The sequence below is a fragment of the Equus asinus genome, chromosome 2 (genome assembly GCF_041296235.1).
Source record: "Equus asinus isolate D_3611 breed Donkey chromosome 2, EquAss-T2T_v2, whole genome shotgun sequence".
In the NCBI taxonomy this organism is placed as follows: Eukaryota; Metazoa; Chordata; class Mammalia; order Perissodactyla; family Equidae; genus Equus; species Equus asinus.
Window position 1 is genome coordinate 77,795,719 of NC_091791.1, and position 20,682 is coordinate 77,816,400.

A 20,682-nucleotide genomic window follows, 5' to 3' on the forward strand; every position below is an offset into this window, starting at 1 on the left:
CCACCACAATGGCTAAAATAAAAAAGTACTGGCAATACCAAGGGTTGGTGAAGCGACAGAGTACTGGAACTCTCCTTCATTGCTGGTGGGAATGCAAAATGGTACAGCCACTCTGGAAAACAGTTTGACTGTTCTGTTAAACCATGTGACCCAGCAGTCCTACTCCTAGGTGTTTACCCTGGAGTAATGAAAACTTATGCTCACACAAAAACCTCTACACAAGTGTTTGCAGCAGCTATGTTCATAACTGCCCAAAACTGGAAACAACCACAACGTTCTTCCATTGGTGAATGGATAGCCAACTGTGGTCTGTCTGTGCAGTTGGATACTATTTGGTCATCAAAAGGAATGCACAATTGATACGCAGAACAATTGGGATTAATCTCAAAGCCATGCTTTTTAGTGAAAGTAGCCAATTACTAAAGATTACCTACTGTATGTTTCCTCTTACACGACATTCTCAGAACAACAAAGCTGTAGTGATGAAAAACACATTCGTAGTTAGCAGGGAGTCAGGGCGGGAGAGGGTTGGGCTACACAGCGTGAGGGAGTGTTATACGAATCTATATATGTGTCAAAATTCATAGACCTATACACTTCTTTAAAGTGGGACCAGAGGTGAAACAAAAAATTTAAAAATCTATTCTGTACCAGTCACTTTGTATGTAGTATCATTAAATCTTCACAAACTGCAAGATCAGTTTATTATCCCCATCTTACAGCCAAGAAACTTGAAAGTTAGACATACTCAGGAACTTGCCCAGAGTCACACCACAGTGAGTGGCAGAGCCTGGAGTCCCTTACCCAGACCCTCTCTGCACCTCAGCACCAGCACAGTCAAGTCTGTGTGTAGTGGTCTAAGACATTGGGAAAGACAGGTTGCCCTCTTTGCTGATGTCGCTTACATGTCTGGCTTCTGTGCACAGCCTTGCTTAGCTGGACCTCCTCAGCTTTTAGCCAAGTGAACCCCAGCAAGATCACCTGGGCTTCTCGGGCACTGGTCTGCATAGCTGGGTTGGACTTGTGATCTTCTTTGCAGGACATGAAGATACTGAACTAACAGAAAGAATGTTGGACTAAGACCTACCTGTGTTCAACCTTGACCCCTCCCTAGATAATTCCATCCGCCCCCAGGTAGGTGTTGATGCCTCTCAGGAGTGCATTTTAAGCTCAGATAAAACATCAACCTGAGCTTCAGACAGCGTTCCTAACTACCTCCTCAGATGTCTCCACATGGCTGTCCCATAGATACCATGCCCTAAATCTGAGCTCATCACTCTACCTGAATCACCCATTTCTCCTCACAACTCCCAGATCCAATGTACCTCCAACTTTACCTCCTAAAGCTCTAGCACCCACTTCCTCTCTGCACCACCTTCCAGCACTCCTGTGTCAGCCTCCTCCCAGGACTTATCCCTGGACTCCCTCCAAACTCTTCTCTACCCCAGCAGTAAAGGGAATTTTTAAATCACGCAAATCTGACCATGTTGTCCCAGCTAAGTTCTCCAAGGTCTTCCCACTATCTTGGGATAAAGATAGGATCTTAATGCAGCCTCATCCCTTGCCTCTCCATTTCCTTCTTTATCTTCCACTCCAGATCCCTGCAACTCTCTGCCTGTCCTGGCTCCAACCACTGCCTTGCAGTTATCATGCTGCCTTGTGCCACAGGGCCTTTGCACATAATTTCCTGGTGCCTGACACTCTTCCCCTTCCCCATCTCCTATCCTTTGCCAAATTAACCTGCTTCTTCAGATTATGGATCAAGGTCACTTCCTTCCTTTAAGCAAGGCTTCCCTGATCTCCATTCTGTCTGGAGCCACAACGTCCTCAACATGGCCACTGACACAAAAGCCATCAAGTGATTGAAATGTGTGACTGCTGCTGAGGAACTGGAAATTTAATTTTAACTACTCTAAATTTAAATTTTAAAACTGGTACTAGATTCAGTTATATTTGAAACAAACCAGGGTATATGAATCTTACTTTTTCAACTAATTTTTGTGAAATCTAAATATAGATCAAGTATTTTCCAAAAAACTTAGCATTTGAATTGAGAGGTGCTGAAAGTAAAACAGACACCAAATTTCAAAGACTTGACAAAAAATAAGAATGTCAAGTATCTCATTAATGATTTTTGTATTGATTATATGTTGCAATGATAGTATTTTAGATATATTGGCTTAAAAATATGAAAATTCATTTTGCCTATTTCTTTTTCCCTTCTGTTAACGTGGTAGCACCGTATTTCTATCAATCAGATGGCAGTGTCCAGAGAGAAAAACCTGGTCACGGTGGCCCTTCAGGCTGGCACTCTGGCTGCCTTCCCTCGGTGGAGGGCAGCAGCTTGCACGGGCCAGGCTCTTTCTCCTTGAGTCAAGCCAGTCCTGTGTGCTGGGGCCATCTTCAGTCAGTTCACAGGAGGGAAAAGAAATTTAAGAGGATGGTGAAACAGCTCCACTTAGATACCAACTTCCCTATTAGGTTCTCATCATGTTCTTTGTTAACTTTGCCAGAACTTATGGGTTTTTGTTTTTGTTTTTTGCTGAGGAAGATTCACCCTGAGCTAACATCTTGCCAATCATCCTCTATTTTGTATGTGGGTCACCTCCACAGCACAGTCAACTGACCAGAGGTGTAGGTTGATGCCTGGGAACCAAACCCGGGCCACTGAGTGGAACACACCAAATTTAACTTCTAGGCCACAGGGCCAGCCCCCAGAACTTATGTTTTTTAAAGCACATTATCACTTTCAAGTCCCCCCTAACCCTGAGATTGGCAAGCCACCTCCTACACATGAGGTCTTGGGCAGGTGGAGCATGCTCAGAATGGCTCAGGTAGGCAGAAAGCTCAGCAGCAGCTCCCCTTCTGTCTTCTGTGCACTTGCTGCCAGGCCACAGTGTCTTGGCAGGTATGGAAAAATCCCAAAGCACATTCACTGATAGAGCAGGAATTTAATTAACTCCTCCATTTACTGCAGCCCCGAGGTGCCCGGCACCGGCAGCACTAGGTCTGAGGACACAGTGGCGAGCAGCACAGGGTGGCCCTCTCAGGAGGGAGTAGTTCAGGGCAGGAGCTCCCAGATATTTGGATCTTAAGATCTTTACACTCTTAAAAATGAATGAGGACCTCAAAAAGTTGTTTTTCATGTGGGTTGTATCTATCAATTTTTACTACGTAAGAAATTAAAGCTGAGACAAATTTAAAGTATTTTTATTAATTTGTTTTAAAATAACAAAAACAAGCCCATTATGTGGTAAGATAAATAGCATATTCTTGTGAAAAATATTTCCCAAAGCAAAAATACTTTGTGGGAAAGTGGCATTGTTTTACAGTTTTGCAAATCTCTGTAAGTCTGGCTTACTAGAAGCAGCTGGATTCTCGTAGCCGCAGTCAGGCTGTCCCACTATTGCATGTCATGTGGCCTCTGGGAAACAGGGCTGTGCACTATACCATACACTCTGCTCTAAAACTTTACTCTAAAGCTGAGGTTTCAAGTTAATATTTTTCCCCTTCTGGAAGACTCGTCATGAAGGTGTCAAAATAAGTAGTTATCCACAATCATCAAGCATTCATCCCTAATGACAACTACTAAGCCAAAATTAACAGGAAAATATTTTAATGATATTTTTGTAGCACAAATAATTAAACTGAGATAGGTAAGAGGAATGTGAGGGAATCTACAAAATCATAAATTATATTGCTTTAATCTCAACATAACTTAGATGCTGCCAGCAGTTTCCACTTCTCCTCTCAAAGGCACAGTCTGGGCGATATATCCAACAAAGACGTCTTTCTTGGGCTCGTCCCCTGACTTGTCGTTTATAAGTACTATAATATTTGAAACCATCCATCTCTATCTGTCTGGAGCTCACTTCGACTGCTCCTCAGGCCCCTTCAGGCTGGACTTCTGATTTCTTCTTTCTTTCTGACCCTGAATTCGGAAGAGCTTCTTCCTGAGGTCCTTCTGTCGCTTCAGTTTCTCTTCCTCCTCCTTCTGCTTCGCTTTGAAGTGTTCTTTATTGTGCAGATGCTGTTGCACCTTGGCCTTCTTCATCTTCTGACTGTGCACTGTGCTCAGGGCATCCAGCAGTGCGAGGATCTGACAAGGACAAAACCCAGTGAGCATCACAACATCCTTAACAGTTCAGCACACTTTCCCTCCAAGAGTCAGGGGCCCAAACACTTCAGCTGACTATCACAACTAGAATTGATCCATGATCCAAATGAATATTAACCTAGCGAAAATCGATACTGAACTATGGAAACATAATTTGCATGGAGATGTAAGTAGGAGCATGTTTATTTAGCAAAATACTTAAATAACAACCTTCACCACAAAACCACCTTCGTTAATCACTCTGTGGATACTACGTACCACTAAAACAGAGTGATTCGCCAGCTGTGTGCCTATTACTCCCCATTAAAATGCGTAAGGCAGAGCAGGACTAAACAAAACAAGGGAAATGGACTTTGGCCTTTCCTCCAACTTCTAGTTTCTAGTGCCTTGAGTAAGTTCGGCCCTTATCCTTTCCAGATGAAAAATGAGAATGCAGTAGAAATGCCAAGTGTGCTGCTGAAAGCATTATTTTCAAGTCTAAACGCAACATGCAGGAAGCCATCGGTCGACAGTACCTTCCTTTCATGAGGCTCCCGTACGACGGCTGGTCTCAGCCTGTCCTTCGGCATCTTGCCTGCCTTTGCCTGGGTCTTGGGTTTGTTCTTAAATGGCAGGGCCTTCTGCAAGGCTTTTGGAATGTGCAGCGAATTAAAATGTTTCTTTTGCCTCATGATCGGCTGAAAAGAAAAATAAAATACAGACTATGACATACTGATTTTTCACAAGATTAATAACACCAGAGTCTGCTGACTATCAGAAATGAGGATTTCATCATCCATCAAAATATGGACTGCCTCAATGGACATGCACGGCTCAAAACAGAAAGACAGCTAGAATGTATTTATAATTCTTCAAGAAATCAACTGTGCCCACTTCTACAGGATGGATTATGGGGTCTCAACAGAGCAGAGGAACAGATGCAACATTTCTTTTAACGCAAAATTCAAGCCTGATCTTTGGGGCACTGAGGTGTTTTTTTTTCCTGAGGAAGATTTTCCCCGAGCTAACATCCACTGCCAATCTTCTCTTTTTGTATGTAGGCCGCTGCTGCCAAAGCATGGCTACTAACAGACGAGTGGTGTAGGTCTGCACCCAGGAACCAAACCTGGGCCACCAAAGCGGAGGGCACTGAACTTAACCACTAGGCTAGCAGAGTTGGCCCTGAGGTTTTTTTTTCCTAGCTTAACAAGAATAATCTAGCTGTTCATCTTGACTATCAACCTCTCTGGATTTAAGGATGTAGTTCTTCCTCCAATCAACAGCCAAAGTGTCCCCATTCCTGATTCTCATTAAGTTTAACTTTACTGTGTTTCTAATGGAAGGCCAGCTGAGAAAAATGAGATTTAAACAACAGAGGAAGGCAAAATACTCTCTACATTCAATTTTTAAGGTAATCTAAGTTCTAAATGCTTAAACTGAGAAGACCAAAATTCTTAATTGCCTCATAAATAGTTAATAAGTTGAAAGTTCTGCCCTAGACATTTAACAAGGTCGATGCCAACTATATAGACAATATTTCTTCTGTCTTTAAATTTATCACTAAAGACACCATCCATGATAATATTCAATACTCTCTGTTTAGGAACCTAAAATGCTTTAAAATAAAACAAATCAGAGAAATCACCTTCTCCAAAAAAGAGTAAGCACCACAGGCTGGATAACAAGTACCATGTCCTGAAGTGTATTTTCCCAGAAATTCATGTAACATGATTCAAATTTTATTATTAACTATTATAGAAAAAGTAATGCTTGGGAAACTTCTGTTTCCAGCAGAATGGCAGACTGATATCCTGAACAACCCTCTCATTACAAAACAATTAAATATCTTACATTAACACAAACAAATCTTTTCAAATGTAGTGTTAACCTGTGAAGAAAATAATGAAAGTTCTCAGAGACCAAAATCTAAATGAAAATGGAAATCCAGACACGCACTGAGAACTTAAAATAAAATACTGATGAGGCCAACTACTCGCAAGGACGCGGAACAACTAGAACTCTGATAAACTGCTGGTGGGAGTCTAACCTGCTATGACTTCAGAATACTACAGGCGTCATCCTCTGTAACCCGGCAATCCCAGCCCTGGGGATCTATGCAACAGCGGCATGTGCACACGCACACCAAACAAGTTGCACGAAAGTGTTCAGGGCAGCATTTGTAAGGGCCAAAAATTGGAAGCAATATCCATCAATGGAGAAATTGACATTGTCACATAATAGAATCCTACTCAATGATAACAATGAATGAATGTCTGCTATATACAAGAACATGGATGAATCTCATAATACCAAAAGAAAGAAGCCAGGCAAAATAGTATACACCATATTTTATAAAAGTCAAAAAGAGGCAGGACTGATTTACAAGTTGGGAGTCGGAACAATGGCTATCTTTGAGGTAGAGCTGGGGTAGTGACTGGGAGAGGTCACAAGGGGGCCTTCTGTTGTGCTGGTAGTTCTATTGTGTGATCCAGGTGGTGGTGATTTGGGCGTGTTAAAATTCAGTGAGCTGTACACTTATAATTTGTGTACTTTTCTGCAGGTACATTAACACTTCAGCAAAACATTTATTAAAACTTTCAAAAAACCAACATTACTTCAGTAAGAATTAGCACATTGTTTGCAAAAGTAATACATGTATATGGTGGAAAAAAAAATAGTTCAAAAGAGTATACAATGAAAAGTTTAAGTCTCTTTTTTAAACCTTAGAAAACCAACATTACCACTTTACTGCATTCTTTCTAAAATACTCTATGAAGACACAACATGTTCGTTCAAATATAATGTTAGACTTTCTACTTGAAAATTCAAAGCCTAGACAACATTATGTAGAAGCATCTGGATGACCTCCATCTACAGGGCACATGCATGGCCGTACCTTATACAGAGAATCCTTGTTGGGCTTCAGTTTGACACCATGGGCAAGGCGGAGTTGACCAGTTGTTCGCATTCCTGACCAGGTATCTTTCTCACCAACTGGCTTCAACAAAGATGTTACTGGGTTATAGAAGGCTGGAATGGAGACAGGATACCAAGTTCTCATGAAGACAATATCTGGAAAGAGAGGAAATTACTTTAACATTTTCAAAAGAAGATTCATATCCATCTAGTCAAACAAAAGAACAAAACATTCACCCCAAACTTCCATAGCTGGTAGCACAGCATTTGAAGAGAGACATCACCTAGTGAACTGCTCTTGAATATCACACAACTTTTACTGGGTGTGAACCACATGGCTCCAGACACAGTGTGACCTGGCACACTGCACAAGATGCTCCAGCTGGGGAGGGCTGGAGCCGACCCTGCTTTTCTAAAGACCTAAACTACAGCCTCTACTCCATGCTGGCTAGAAGTCAACAGTGAATGGTGACATGCTGTCGTGAACACATCACAGAGGATATTTACCACTCATCAGCAACTTATCCTCAAAGCTGGCCCGGAAAGCTCCTTCTGGAGCTCGGAGTGCTTTCTTGATCTGCCCCCTTATTCCACTGACAGTTCGAATCACAGCACCTTCAAACTTTGCCACTTCTAAGGCAGAATTAAACATTCCCTACAGGTACATGAAAAAAAATTAAAACACACAAAATCAGATACTTTACCTCTTAGTTCAAAAATATATCCTTGGTTAAAAAACTCATTGAAGGGTGATAAAATAATCAAAATGTATTTTTCCCCCTAAAAGTGGAATTACTAGGTCAAAAAGAATACAACTGTATTTTCCCCAAAGTAACACTAATCAAGACTCTATTGTGGACTCATTAGCACGTTCATCACTGGTATCTCTGTAGAAGAGAAGGTCAAAAAAGATACTTATTGGACTGAACTGGCCTAGACAGCCTTTGCTATCATCTCACAGGCCTGGACTACAGCTCATATGCTATGACTCAGGCGCACAGACTCAGAAAATAAAGAGAGCTAGATAAACGCTAATGGTACTATTACCTTATATTACAAGAACATTTTATGATAATCTTAACTGTGTTTTTAATGGAAACACCCCCACTAATGAAATTTTCAATAAATGTTGCTCAAACTATCCTCCCACGTTATATTGCAAGGCAGTGTGCCCATTTTTCTGCACACTTGCCAAGTATTTTTTTTTTAATTCAATTCTACTTGCAACTTTTTTTTACTCATTTGTTTTTTTTTTTAAATCTTGAATTTATCTTTTTTTTTTTTTAAGATTTTATTTTTTCCTTTTTCTCCCCAAAGCCCCCCGGTAGATAGTTGTATATTCTTTGTTGTGGGTCCTTCTAGTTGTGGCATGTGGGACGCTGCCTCAGCGTGGTTTGATGGGCAGTGCCATGTCCGCGTCCAGGATTCGAACCAATGAAACACTGGGCCGCCTGCAGCGGAGTGCGCGAACTTAACCACTCGGCCACGGGGCCAGCCCCTTGCCAACAAGTATTTTGCAAACTATTTTGTCTACTTTTCTACTGATCTGTTTGACAAACCTATAATTTCTCCCCTTTCTTAACACAAACCAAAAAGGTAGGAAACAAAGACTAGTGAATGATTGCATATTTTCAGTATTAGCTCTGTGACAGTCTCACACGGAAGTAACAAGTAATAGCCTAAATTATTAAATCTATTTTACTTCACCTGAAGATTTCTGAGCATATTTAAGTAACACAGAGACCAATATAAATAAGTAAATTAAAAATATCAAAGACCAAGTTTATTAAAGATTTCAAATACTTTTCTGAAAACATTAGACTTATATTTTAGAAGTATTTCATTCCTCCTTTAACAATATACACTTTTATAAATATGTGAATATACCGACATACAGACCTTAATGAATGAAGTATTCTTGAAAATTTTAAATGGAAAACCAGTTAGCTTTAATTTCTTCACAATTTTTATGGATTTATCCAGATCAAGAACAACTCCTGTGGCAGCTATCCGGAAATCAGGCTAAAAAGGAACCCCCAAAATTTGAATACAGGACTAATATCGGCAAGAGAAAAGCTACGATTCTTTGTAATGCAATAAATTACCGAAGTGCCTTTCACTTACAATCAGCTAAGAAAGAAGAACATCTGAAAGGCAAAACAGCATTTTAACAAAAGCAACCTGAAACTGTAATGCAACTAATGATGATGTCCTGAGTATTTTCCTGAGGGTGATTTCATATAACATAATTTCACAACAATGATCTATTTGGAATGAAAAGGAATATGAAAATTTGCTCACAATGTTTAATAAGTTAAACTGTGGACCCGCAGGGAGGACTCCATCTGCTCATTACCCTGTTTTCTGTTAAATAGGGCCAATAACACCTGCTCTGATTGATCAAACGAAGACTGTGTGAACAGACTTTGCTACACCAGCATTACTCAGGGTAGTCCTATGTCTGAATGGTATCTGATATACCTACATATGGTGTAAATCTAACTTCTACATGCCCTGGGAAACCAAAAAGCTCCTGTGACTCGCTTTACTGTGGCATTTGCTTTTTTGCAGTGGTTTGGAAGCGAACCCGCAGTATCTCCGAACTACACCTGTATATCACTCAGCACACGGTGAATGCTGCTTAAATACTGTTTGAAAAGAAGTCCAAAAATACATAAAAATATGAAATGCCATCAGTACCATGACAATTATCCTTCTAGCTCCCTCTTCTCTACTCCCACACCCTATTTAAAAAGATGTAAGAAAATTAAAAGCAAAGTTTATTATAAATACTAAAAATGAGTCATTTTCCACTTAAAGTTTCATGTACATATTCCATATTCATATATACTTCTCAAACACAATCTGTAAAATAAAACATCCAAGATATTTACCATTACACCACTAACAGACTGGACTGCCAAGAAGCCAGTTCCCTGTGGAGTGATAGGACCTTAAAGAAAACAGAAACAAACAAACAAAAAATATATATATAGTGAACCACACATTTTGGATTCTGTTTTACATATATACTCCAATCCAAAAAAAGAGAAAAATCTTACGAATTGGGATTTCATGAATGGAAAAAAGCAAAACTATTAATGATGAAGCCCAAAAGGTTTAAATTAACCTAAAAGCAAGTTATTCTAACCATATTTTACCCCAAAAGGTTGCTCCACAATGCATGTGCTGTGGGGTGTATTTCAGAAGCCTCTGTCTTCCATTGTGGTCTTCAATATAATAGAGCGGGATGGTCTGAAATCTCCTCCACCCTACAGAAAAAATGATTGGATCTCGGGACTTCAGGATTTTCTTATACCAACGATGTTTCTTCAGACGCATCTGAGGGAGAAGAGATTTCAGTAAGATTAGTGGTGGAAGCATGTTTGAAGACCCTCAAGTGTCAAGAGTGCAGCAAAGGGTACCTACCTGTACATATCCGACATTGCCCTCACTATTGCCCAAACCACCCAAAATAATTGGGTAATGGGGGTCAAAGTTAAGCACGAATTCACAAGGGACATTTTCTATCTCAATTCGGACATACATCCCAGGTCGAAACCCCTCATATTGAACTCTGGCTTCATCGTCTTGATCTTCAAATTCTGCCCGGTTAAGCTATATATGAGAAGAGAAAAGAACAATGAAAACCCCACAATGCCGTTATCTTTAATAAATTAAGATTAACGTTTAAAAAATGAGCAATTTCTAAATAAAAGAACCATGGACAGAATTATTTAGGCTTTATCGCTATTAAAAACAATATACATTTCACCTTTACAGTTTGTTCAGGATTATGTCCCAGTTGTTTTCTTCTCTGCTGCTCTAAGGTATAGAGAATGTAAACAACCCTGAAAGGAGCCCTTAACGCTGGTCAGCAACCACCCTTCACTTCCCCAGTCCACACTTGCTTTTCTTACTCTCCAAACAATTATTTCACACTTTTTCTCCTTTCTTTGAACACCCATTATCTCCTCCCTCATCCTTACTCTCAGCTGTTGACTAATTCACTCAAAAACTAAGCAATCTACAAGAACTTCCACAGTCACCCCATCTACCAGGGGTGACAGTCATATCCAGCCTTTTATTATAGCTCTGCATTGTTCAATATGGTAGCTACACGTGGCAAATGAAATTGAAATTAAAATTAAATAAAAATGTAAAAATTCAGTCCTTTAGTCACATTAGCCACGTTTCAAGTGGTATCAATATGTGGCTAGAGATTACAAAACAGGAGAACACAGATAGACATTTCGATGACCACAGAGAGTGCTGCTGGGCAGCTGTTACAGATTACTTATCCATGCCTCTATTTAATGCCAAACTCCGCTTGCATACTGGATATCATCCATTCTTGTTGGACTTTATTCTAACAGATCTTGCCTGTTATTTCTCTCACCTTAAAACCTTCTTTTGACTTCACTTCCTCCAACTATTGCCCCATTTCTCTGCTTCTCCCTGAAGCAAAATGCCACAGAAGTTTTCTACAGTTACGGTCTCCAGTTCCTCTGCTCCCATTCTCTTAAATCCCCTAAATTGGACTTTAACCCACACTCCATAAAAATGCTTGCCAAAATCACTAAAGGCCTCCACATTCCTAATCTAGTGGTCAATTTTGTTTTCATGATAGTTAACATATCAGAAGGGTTTAAAACAATTTATCACTTCCTTCTACGGTGGCTTCCTGCAAACCTCACGTTCTCTTAGATTTCTTCTATCTCCTGAGCACTGCTCAGTCCCCACTGCTGCTTCTTCCTCTCTGCCATGCCTCTTACAATGGAGTACCCAGTGTCCATCCTGGTCCTCTTTTCTCCTGTCTCTATGCTCATTCCCCGGGTCATCTCATCCATTCCATGGCTTTAAGTAGCATCTAAATGCTGAGGACAGAATACGTAAATCCCTGGCCCCAACCTCTCTCCCAAACTCCTCACTGACTACTCCACTGTCTGAAAGATTAGCTCAAACTTAACAGATCCAAATTTCATCTTCTGGGACAAACCTGCACCAACTACAGGCTTTCCTATCTTAGTTATGATGACCCAATCCTTCCAGTAAGCCACCCTTATTTCTCTCACACACCCCACATTCAATCCACCAGGAAATCCTATTGTTCTACTTTTCAAATAAAGTATATCCAGAATTTGACTCTTTCTCTTTCACCTCCACTGCCACACTGCTCCTCAGCTCCCAGTGTGAGGCACTTTAATCTTCCTGAACTCTTGCTGGAGCAATCCTTTCAAAGGTAAGCAGATCACGCATGTCTCTCCTTTGCTCAAAACACCCCACTGGCCCCCAGTTCACTTAGAGTAAAAAGTTACAAGTCTTTTACAACAGCCCACAAGGTTTTAGGTAACTTTAAATTGTAAATGGCCTGAAGCAAACACTTCAGAACTAGCTTTACATTTCTTAGTCATGTCTATCAAGGGTCCGCAAAGACGTGAAACCACTATGTTAATGACTAACCAGGAGATACTTCTTTGACTAGATGAAGGTCTACATTGAGCAAAGCCTGTTGACCACATTTTCACAAAGTATATACTTAACTTACATAAGGCATATTAAGGTATGTTCCAGCTTAAAGGGTTTCTTGGGAGCCCCACTTGTCAAAGCACAACTCAAACACTCACCATGACTGCATACGTATCTTGGTGTCTCCTTCAGAGTGAGTTCGTCAACTCAGCCTGTTCAGCCTCCCCAGGCAGGAGGGCCAGACTATCTCCCTTTCAGCGTTCCCCATGCTCCCTTTATCTCCATATCTGACCTTACACTTGAAATATCCTCTGAACTCTGACCAAGGTGAATTTTCAGAAACCCTTCCCTGGAGAGCACGGGTGTGTTCATAAGCCATACAGGCCAAGAATCACATACCCATTCAGAATATATCATTATGGTTCCAGGGAGCAGTAATCAGAATGCTAAAGCAACGCTTGCATTTAAATAAACACACTGTCTCAAATTACTACACTGTGAGACCCTCAAAAGTGGTGGCTGTATCTCAGCCATTTTTGCTTCCTTGATGCTTGGTACAAAATAGGCACTAATATCTTTCTGGTGAATTTCTGACTGAAGAAACAATTACAAGACTGCATGAATGAACACACATCTGCATCTCGACCTAAGAGTCCAAACAACAGGCAGAGAAGCAGGTCAGGGAGCAGACACTTAAATAAAGTTACATATTCACAACACTATACTATAGCCTTGAAATGAGGCTGACAGGAACTGAGTTTTCGTACCTGTGCTTGTTTCTGCATTTCTCCTTTAAGATCGTCAAAATATGTGCTTTCTCCTTCATCATATTCTGCATCAAACATTTCCTTCAATTTTCTCTTCTTATCCAAATGCTTTTTCTTGGCGCTTTCCTCTGTGCTGCGGTCAATTTCTTCCTTAACTTCTTCCTCTACATCTTCAATCTTCAATTTCCAGAAGAAAAAATTGTATAAAAGTTTGTGGAGATCTTTTCTTTAAACATTAAAGCAGATTTTAAAAGTTCTATTTGAGCTGCAAAAATCTTAGTTACAATCATAATGAAAACAAAACAAAACAAGCCTTTGGCTCTAAATAACCTGTATTGCTATAAGAGACGTTTAGACACCTGCATTACAATTAACTGCCATTCCTTAATCTGGCTGGGAATGCCAAAGCACCGAACAGATGCTCCCCAGACACTGTTCTAAAGAAATATTAAGGAGAACAGGGAATTAGTATTTTAAAAAGGGCACTTAAACTTAAGAAGAGGAGAATGATGGCAAAAGGAATGGTGGAAAGGAAGACAGTGACTTAGGAGCTAAATCTTTCAATGACTGAAGAATCCTAATGACAAGAAGAGGTAGTAAGTGTCACCCAAAATATCAAGAATAATAAACCAAAAACCTTTGATCTGTCCCCACTCTCCATATTTTTAGGAAGGAATCCATCCATCTGTAATCTACACAGATAACAAGTAGGATTTGCCTTCTCAATATGGGCCTCTCTCAGAACATAATGACCACAGATCAATGACCAGTGACTGAAACCTGGCCACAGCAAAGTCATACCTGAGTATCTGGGCCTGATTTTCCCTTGTGCACATCTCCTGTTTCCAGGTCTTCAAAGTCACCATAGAGCTCCTCTGGGAAAAGAACAACCAAATGAATCTCCTGTGAATACAGCCTGCATGTGACACTCGAGCACCACCAGGTGGACTGAGCACTTCAATTTCACTGTTCCTACTGCTGCACACTCCAGAAGAATCTTGTACTTACACAGGCTTTTTTTTCTTGTTAAATTATCAGTATTTCATCACCTGTTTGGATTAAGTAAATGGACCCAATCCACGTTTCCATACTTTACTTCGAGATCCCACTTAGCCAAGAGCTACTTTTTGAGTATAGGTGATGGATACTCTGTAGCAGAGAAGCACACAGGTGGGATGCATGGCCCTGCAGGTGAGTGTCCAAGACCAACAGTCCAAGGAGTGACTTGAAAAAAATCAAGGCTTGATAACAGCACACGTGAAAAAGCGTCTTAATAGTAAGATCAATACAACACAATGTGTGCCCTACCTAGGGAAAATCTCAGATTACGTAAAAGACAGCATTTAGAGTAAGAGCAGTATGCAGAACAGCGCCGAGCCACATGAAGAGCTCACTCATTCACACATTTTTGGAGCTCTGACTTTAGTTATGGGTCCTACCTTTAAAAGAAAAGATGTTACAACATCTTAGGAGGCAACATCTAGAATGGCACTAAAATATTTTCATGTAAGAGCCAAAAAAACAAAGAGCCAAAGAAAATATAATAGATGGGAAGATTCCATTTGCAAAAAAAATTTAAAAAGGATAAAATACTCAGGAATAAATCTAACAAGAAATGTGCTAGAAATTTATTTCAAAATTTTAAAAGCTTTAATATGCTACCAAAGGACACATGGAATAACATTAGCTAACACTTTTAAGTGCTTTACACAGGCACTGCTCTAAGGACTTTACACGCCTTAACTACATTCTTCAACATGACCCAACAGAGGTGTTATTAATGTTACCTACTGAACAAATAAAGATGACCATGTATCTGGAAAGGAAGACTCAATATCAGGAAGATTCCACTTCTCCCTTTAACATAATTACAGTAAGAAATACCACTAAGGATTTCTGGTCTGGAAAAGATAGTGTAGACATGTTTCCTCTGTTCCTCTCGACTACGTATAACCAACTCCAGAAAGAACACAAGAGCACTGGAGACAACCAAAGAACTGTGAAAGGTGGGAAGAGAAAGAGGAGCTGGTGAGGGTCCCCAGGACCAGAGGAATGACATAGTGGCCAGTGTCTCACTACTTCACAACCCACAGAAAGGCGACTCAGGGACATTGCTTCCCAACCCCCAAGCTATCAACAGAAGGCAGCTCAGATAGGCTCATTCTTCCTCCAGCTCAAACTGGATCTCACCAGGAACACCAGGCAAACCAGGCAGCACTGGCAAAGGCGATGGATTGGAAGCCCCACTGACAGTGAGGGCAAGTGTTGCCTTCCCTGAAGATCTGAATCTCCCTTCCTCCACCAAGATACACCAGGTGGGCCATTGAGCCAGGCATGAGACTCTCCTCCCCTACCTAAAAACAATGTGTGCCCAGGCAGGACCAGCAAAGAAACCCCCACAACAACAAACTGGCCCCACTGGCCAAGACAACCTTCCCCCACCTAGCTACACCAGGCAGCCCAGCCTGGGGAGGCTTCTCTGTTCCCTCAGGTGACACCAGCAGGGATCAGTGGCACCAGATAAACCAGGCAGACCAAAATAGCACTGCAAAGGCTCTGAAATTAAATTGTCCTTAGAACCACAGTTCACAAAGTAGACCAGGACCTGCACACTAAACCTAAATAGGATGACTGCCTGCTAAACTAAAACATTACATAGGACCCAGTCTCCTAACATAATAACCAAAATGTGTAGGATACAAGAGAAAATCACCTGTCATACCCAGAACCAGGAACATTCTAATTGGAACGTGAAAAGACAAATGACTGACACCAATATTGAAATGAATCAGATATTGGAAGTATCAGACTAGCATCTTAAAGCAGCCATTATAAAAAGGCTTTAACAAGCAACTATAAACCCTATGGCAACAAGCAAAAAATTGAAAACCTGAGCAAAGAACCAAATGGAAATTACATAACTGAAAAACACGATACAAGAAATCTTTAAAAGCTTACTAGATGGGCTCAATATTAAGAGTAGAGATAACAGAGGATAGAATCAGAGAACTTGAGGCCAGATCAATAGAATTCACTGCGTCTGAACAACGTAGGAAAAACAGCCTAAAAATAGATAAACAGAGCCTCATGAACCTGTGGGACAGAAACAAAAGATCTAACATTTATATATCCCACAAGGAGTGGAGGTGAAAGAAATGATGACTGAAGCTTCCCAAATCTGGTGAAAGACACAAACTTATAAATTCAAGAAGCTCAGCAAACCTCTAACAGAGTAAACCCAATGAAAGCCACACCAATCAAACTTCTGAAAACTAAAAACAAAGATAAAAATCTTGAAAGCAGCCAGAAAGAAATGACAGATTCCCTGGAGGGGCATACCAATACAAACCACAGCATATTTCTCCTCTAAAACCATGGAGGCCAGAAGGAAGTGGCACAACATTTTTCAAGTGCTGAAAGAAAACAACTGTCAGCTGCGAATTCTATATCTGGTGAAACTATCCTTCAGAAATGAAAGGGAAAAAAAGGACATTCTTAGATGGAGGAAAACTACAGGAATTTGTTGCCAGCATACCTACCCTTAAAAAATTGCTAAAGAAAGTTCTTAAACAGAAGGGTAATTACAAAAGGAGAAATCTGGGACCACAAGGAAAAAAAGAAAAAACAAAAATAGGCCAGAAATATGGATACATGCACTAGATTGTCCTTCTTCTTATGAATTTTTAAAATCATATTGAAGATTAAAAAAACTTACACCACCATCTAATATTCAAGCCAATGATAGTTAAAAATAGGGAAAGTAAAGGGGTCTAAATGGACGAAAGGTTTCCACATGTTACTCAGAGTGATAAAATGTTAGTACCAGTAGGCTATGATATTACAGTATGGATGTCACAATACCCAGAACAACCACTACCAAAACTATACAGAGATACACTCAGAACACTGTAAACATATCAAGATAGAAAGAAGAAAAGGGAAACAGAGGAGAAACAGAAGAACTAGAACCAGAGTTCTAATAAAATATCAGACAAACAATTACATATCAGTAAATACCTTAAATGTAACTGACATAAATACACCAATCAAAAGACAGATTGACATAGAAGATAAAAACAAATAACCCTACTGCATGGTGTTTACAAGAAATTCACTTCAAATTTAACAGCCTAAGTAGGTTGAAAGTAAAAGGACAGAAAAAGATACACCATGCAAACTCATCTTTTCAAAAAGCAAGAGTGGCTATATTAATAGCTCATAAAGTAAACTTCAGAGCCAAGGAAATTACCAGAGCCAGAGAGGGACTTAATTGAACTGTAGGACCTAGAATTTCATGTGCTGCCTTGACATCTTTGAGCCTCACAGGGCCCCAAAGGCCTAGCTGTGAGTAGGCCACCAGATATGCTGCACCCTTTGGGAAAGGATCCCCATTCTGCTAGTTCTTTTATCAGCTGGAGCAGCTACACCCCACCCAGTCCTCAACCTAACAGATCTCACTTCACCTCTCTGCCAGCCCATGAATTTATTCAAACAAGCTAATCACATCCTCCCAAGGGAACCACTGGTCATCCTAAGCTCTTTTAAGTATGAAGCCTGACTCCCAAAGCCCTGGTTGTTCGCTCTGCTCCCAAGTGCAATCCCTGCATGGCATGCGGTGTCCTCGTCCTTCACGCTCTGAGTGTCTGTGACTAATAAACTGCTCTCACTCTCATCTGTCCAGTGTCAGGTGTTGCCTGTTCTGCCATGCCCATGACTCTGGGGCTGGAATCCCTCCCTCACCAATGGAGTGAACAGGAGGTCACCATAATACATAATGACAAAAGGATCAATTCACCAGGAAGATGTCATAATCCTAAAAGTCTATGGACCAAATAGAGCCTAAAATAGATGAAGGAAAAATTGATAGGGCAGAAAAATAGACAAATCCACAATTGTGTCTGGTGACTTCAACATCCTCCTCCTAGCAACTGATAAAACAGGACGGAAAATCAGCAAAGATACATAAGATTTGAACAACACAGTCAACTCACTAAAATCTAACCGACATATATAGAAACTATACCCAACAACAGCAGAATATACAATTTTTAAAGCACCCACAGATCATCTACCAAGACAGGGCACATTCTGGATAAGAAAGCAAATCCCAATAAATCTAATAGGTTTGAAACCATAAGAGTATGTTTTTAGAATATAATGTAATTAAACTGGAAATCAATACAGTCATGCATCACTTAACGATAGGGATGCATTCTGAGAAATCCATCATTAGGTGACTTCGTCGTTCTATGAACATCAAAGAACGTACTTACACAAACCTAGATGGTATAGCCTATTACATGCCTCGACTATACGGTACTAAGCTTACAGGACCATCATTGTATACATGGTCCATGACTGACTGAACCTTATTCTATGGTGCCTGACTAACAGAAAGGCAAAATGAACATTTATAAACATATGGTAAACAACACGCTTCTAAATAATGCATGGGTCAAAGAGAAGTCTCAAAGGAAACATAAAAATGCATAGAACTGAATGAAAATGAAAACACAACATATGAAAGTTGGTGGGGTGGAGATAAGCAGTGCTGAGAATGCAATTTATAGCACTAAATGCTCACATTAGAAATGAGATAAGGTCTCAAACCAATAACCTAAGAAAACTGAAAAGTGCAAAAGAACCTAAAAGAAACAAAGAACAGAAATAATAAAGATAAGAGGAGAAATGGATGAAAGTGAAAATTAGAAAACAGAGAAAAATCAATAAAACCAAAAGCTGGTTATTTGAAAAAACCCAACAAATTTAATACATCTTACTGACAAAGACAGAAGACACAAATCACCAATATTGTAAATAAAACGGGATTCTTGAAACAGATCATGCAGCCATTAAAAGGGTATTAAGCAAATACTATGAACATTACACTCAGAATACCCAAGCTGGCCTCTTGGAGAAGGCACTTAATGGAACTTCCACTTCCCCAACAGGCTTTAAAATTCCTTGAAAACCATGAGCTACCAAGATTCAGAGAAGATGGAATAGATAACCAACCTAAAAGTCCTATAACCATTAAAGAAATAAAACTTGTGAATATAAGCTCAAAATTTCCAAGCCCTAATGGTTTCACTGGAGAATTAAACCAAATATTTAAAGAACTCATCCCCATTCTACATGATCCATTCCAGAAAAGAGAAAAATTGGGAACACTTCCCAACTCATTTTATGAGGCCAGTATTACCCTGTTATCAAAACCAGATGAATACAAAAGAAAAAAAAAGAAAACCCAACACTACAGATCAGCTTTTCTCATGAATGTAGACATAAAATTCCTCAAGAAAATACTATCAAATGAAGTTCAACAACATAATAACAATTATATACCATGACTAAGTGGGGTTTATTCCAAATATGCACGGCTAGTTCAACATTCAAAAATTAATCAATGTAATCCACTATATCAAAAGGGTAAAGAAAAATTCATACGATCACATCAATGGACACTAAAAGGCATTTGACAAAATTCAACACTGATTCATAATTAAAAATAAAGCAAAACAGAACAAAACTAAAACACCTGTCAGTGCACTAGGAATAGAGAAGACAGAGCACATAAAGAGCATCTACAGAAAATCCAAACTAACATCATACCTAACAGTGAAAAACACTGGGAACAAAGCAGGATTTCTACTCGAGCACTAGTCCTAGCCATTACAATCAGGAAAAATATAGAATATAAATAAAAATAAAAGGCTCACAGCTTGAAAAGGAAGAAATAATACTCTCCCTATTTGCAGATAACACAACTGTCTACAAAGAAAATTGCAAGCAATCTAAAAAAAAACCCCTCCTAGAATAAGTGAGTTCAGCAGAATAAAGATAAACACAAAAATCAATCAAAATGAAATGCTTAAGTATAAACTTAACAAAATATACTCATCATCAGCATGCTGAAAATTATAAACCAAATCAAAGAAATCAAAGAGTTTAATAAATGAAGAGACATATACTATGTTCCTGGATTAGAATACTCAAGATAGTAAAGATTCTGCCTAAATTGATCTATAGGTTTAACGTGACTCCTATCAAAATTTCAGCAAAGATTTTGTAGCCATAGACGAGCTTATTTTAAAATTTATATGTAAAGTCACAGGCCCTAGGATAACTAAAACAATCTTGAAAAAGAAGAATAGAGTGTGAGGAGTCACTCCACCCAATACTAATATTCATTACATAAGGACAGTATCCAAGATAGTGTGGTCTTGGTGGAGGGACCGATATATGAATCAATAGAACAGAAGAGAGAACCCAGAAATAGACCCACACAAAGATGCTCAACTAATTTTTGACAAATGTGCAAAAGCAATTCACCGGAACAAATAGTGCTGGAGGAATGACATGTACATTCACAGGGAAAAACAAACCCTGACCTAAACCTCACATCTTATAAAAAATCAAATAGATCACAGACAT

General features: G+C 39.7%; 1 protein-coding gene across 4 annotated transcripts in view; it reads right to left on the reverse strand.

Annotated features, from left to right (window-relative positions):
- Window positions 1–3,599: 3,599 nt before the first annotated feature.
- BMS1 (BMS1 ribosome biogenesis factor) overlaps window positions 3,600–20,682 on the reverse strand; it is a 38,941-nt gene continuing 21,858 nt past the window's right edge. For 2 of the 4 annotated variants that reach the window (XM_044758159.2, XM_044758163.2), the window contains exons 14-23: window positions 14,050–14,123; window positions 13,249–13,425; window positions 10,442–10,630; window positions 10,174–10,354; window positions 9,907–9,965; window positions 8,912–9,034; window positions 7,520–7,667; window positions 6,993–7,168; window positions 4,633–4,794; window positions 3,600–4,099 (exon numbers count right to left, since the gene is read on the reverse strand). In XM_044758159.2, coding sequence (XP_044614094.2) covers window positions 3,869–4,099; window positions 4,633–4,794; window positions 6,993–7,168; window positions 7,520–7,667; window positions 8,912–9,034; window positions 9,907–9,965; window positions 10,174–10,354; window positions 10,442–10,630; window positions 13,249–13,425; window positions 14,050–14,123 — 1,520 coding nt within the window. In that variant the 3' untranslated portion in view covers window positions 3,600–3,868. The remainder of the gene's footprint in view (window positions 4,100–4,632; window positions 4,795–6,992; window positions 7,169–7,519; window positions 7,668–8,911; window positions 9,035–9,906; window positions 9,966–10,173; window positions 10,355–10,441; window positions 10,631–13,248; window positions 13,426–14,049; window positions 14,124–20,682) is intronic. The other 2 variants (XM_070491929.1, XM_070491935.1) reach the window with 1 other exon arrangement.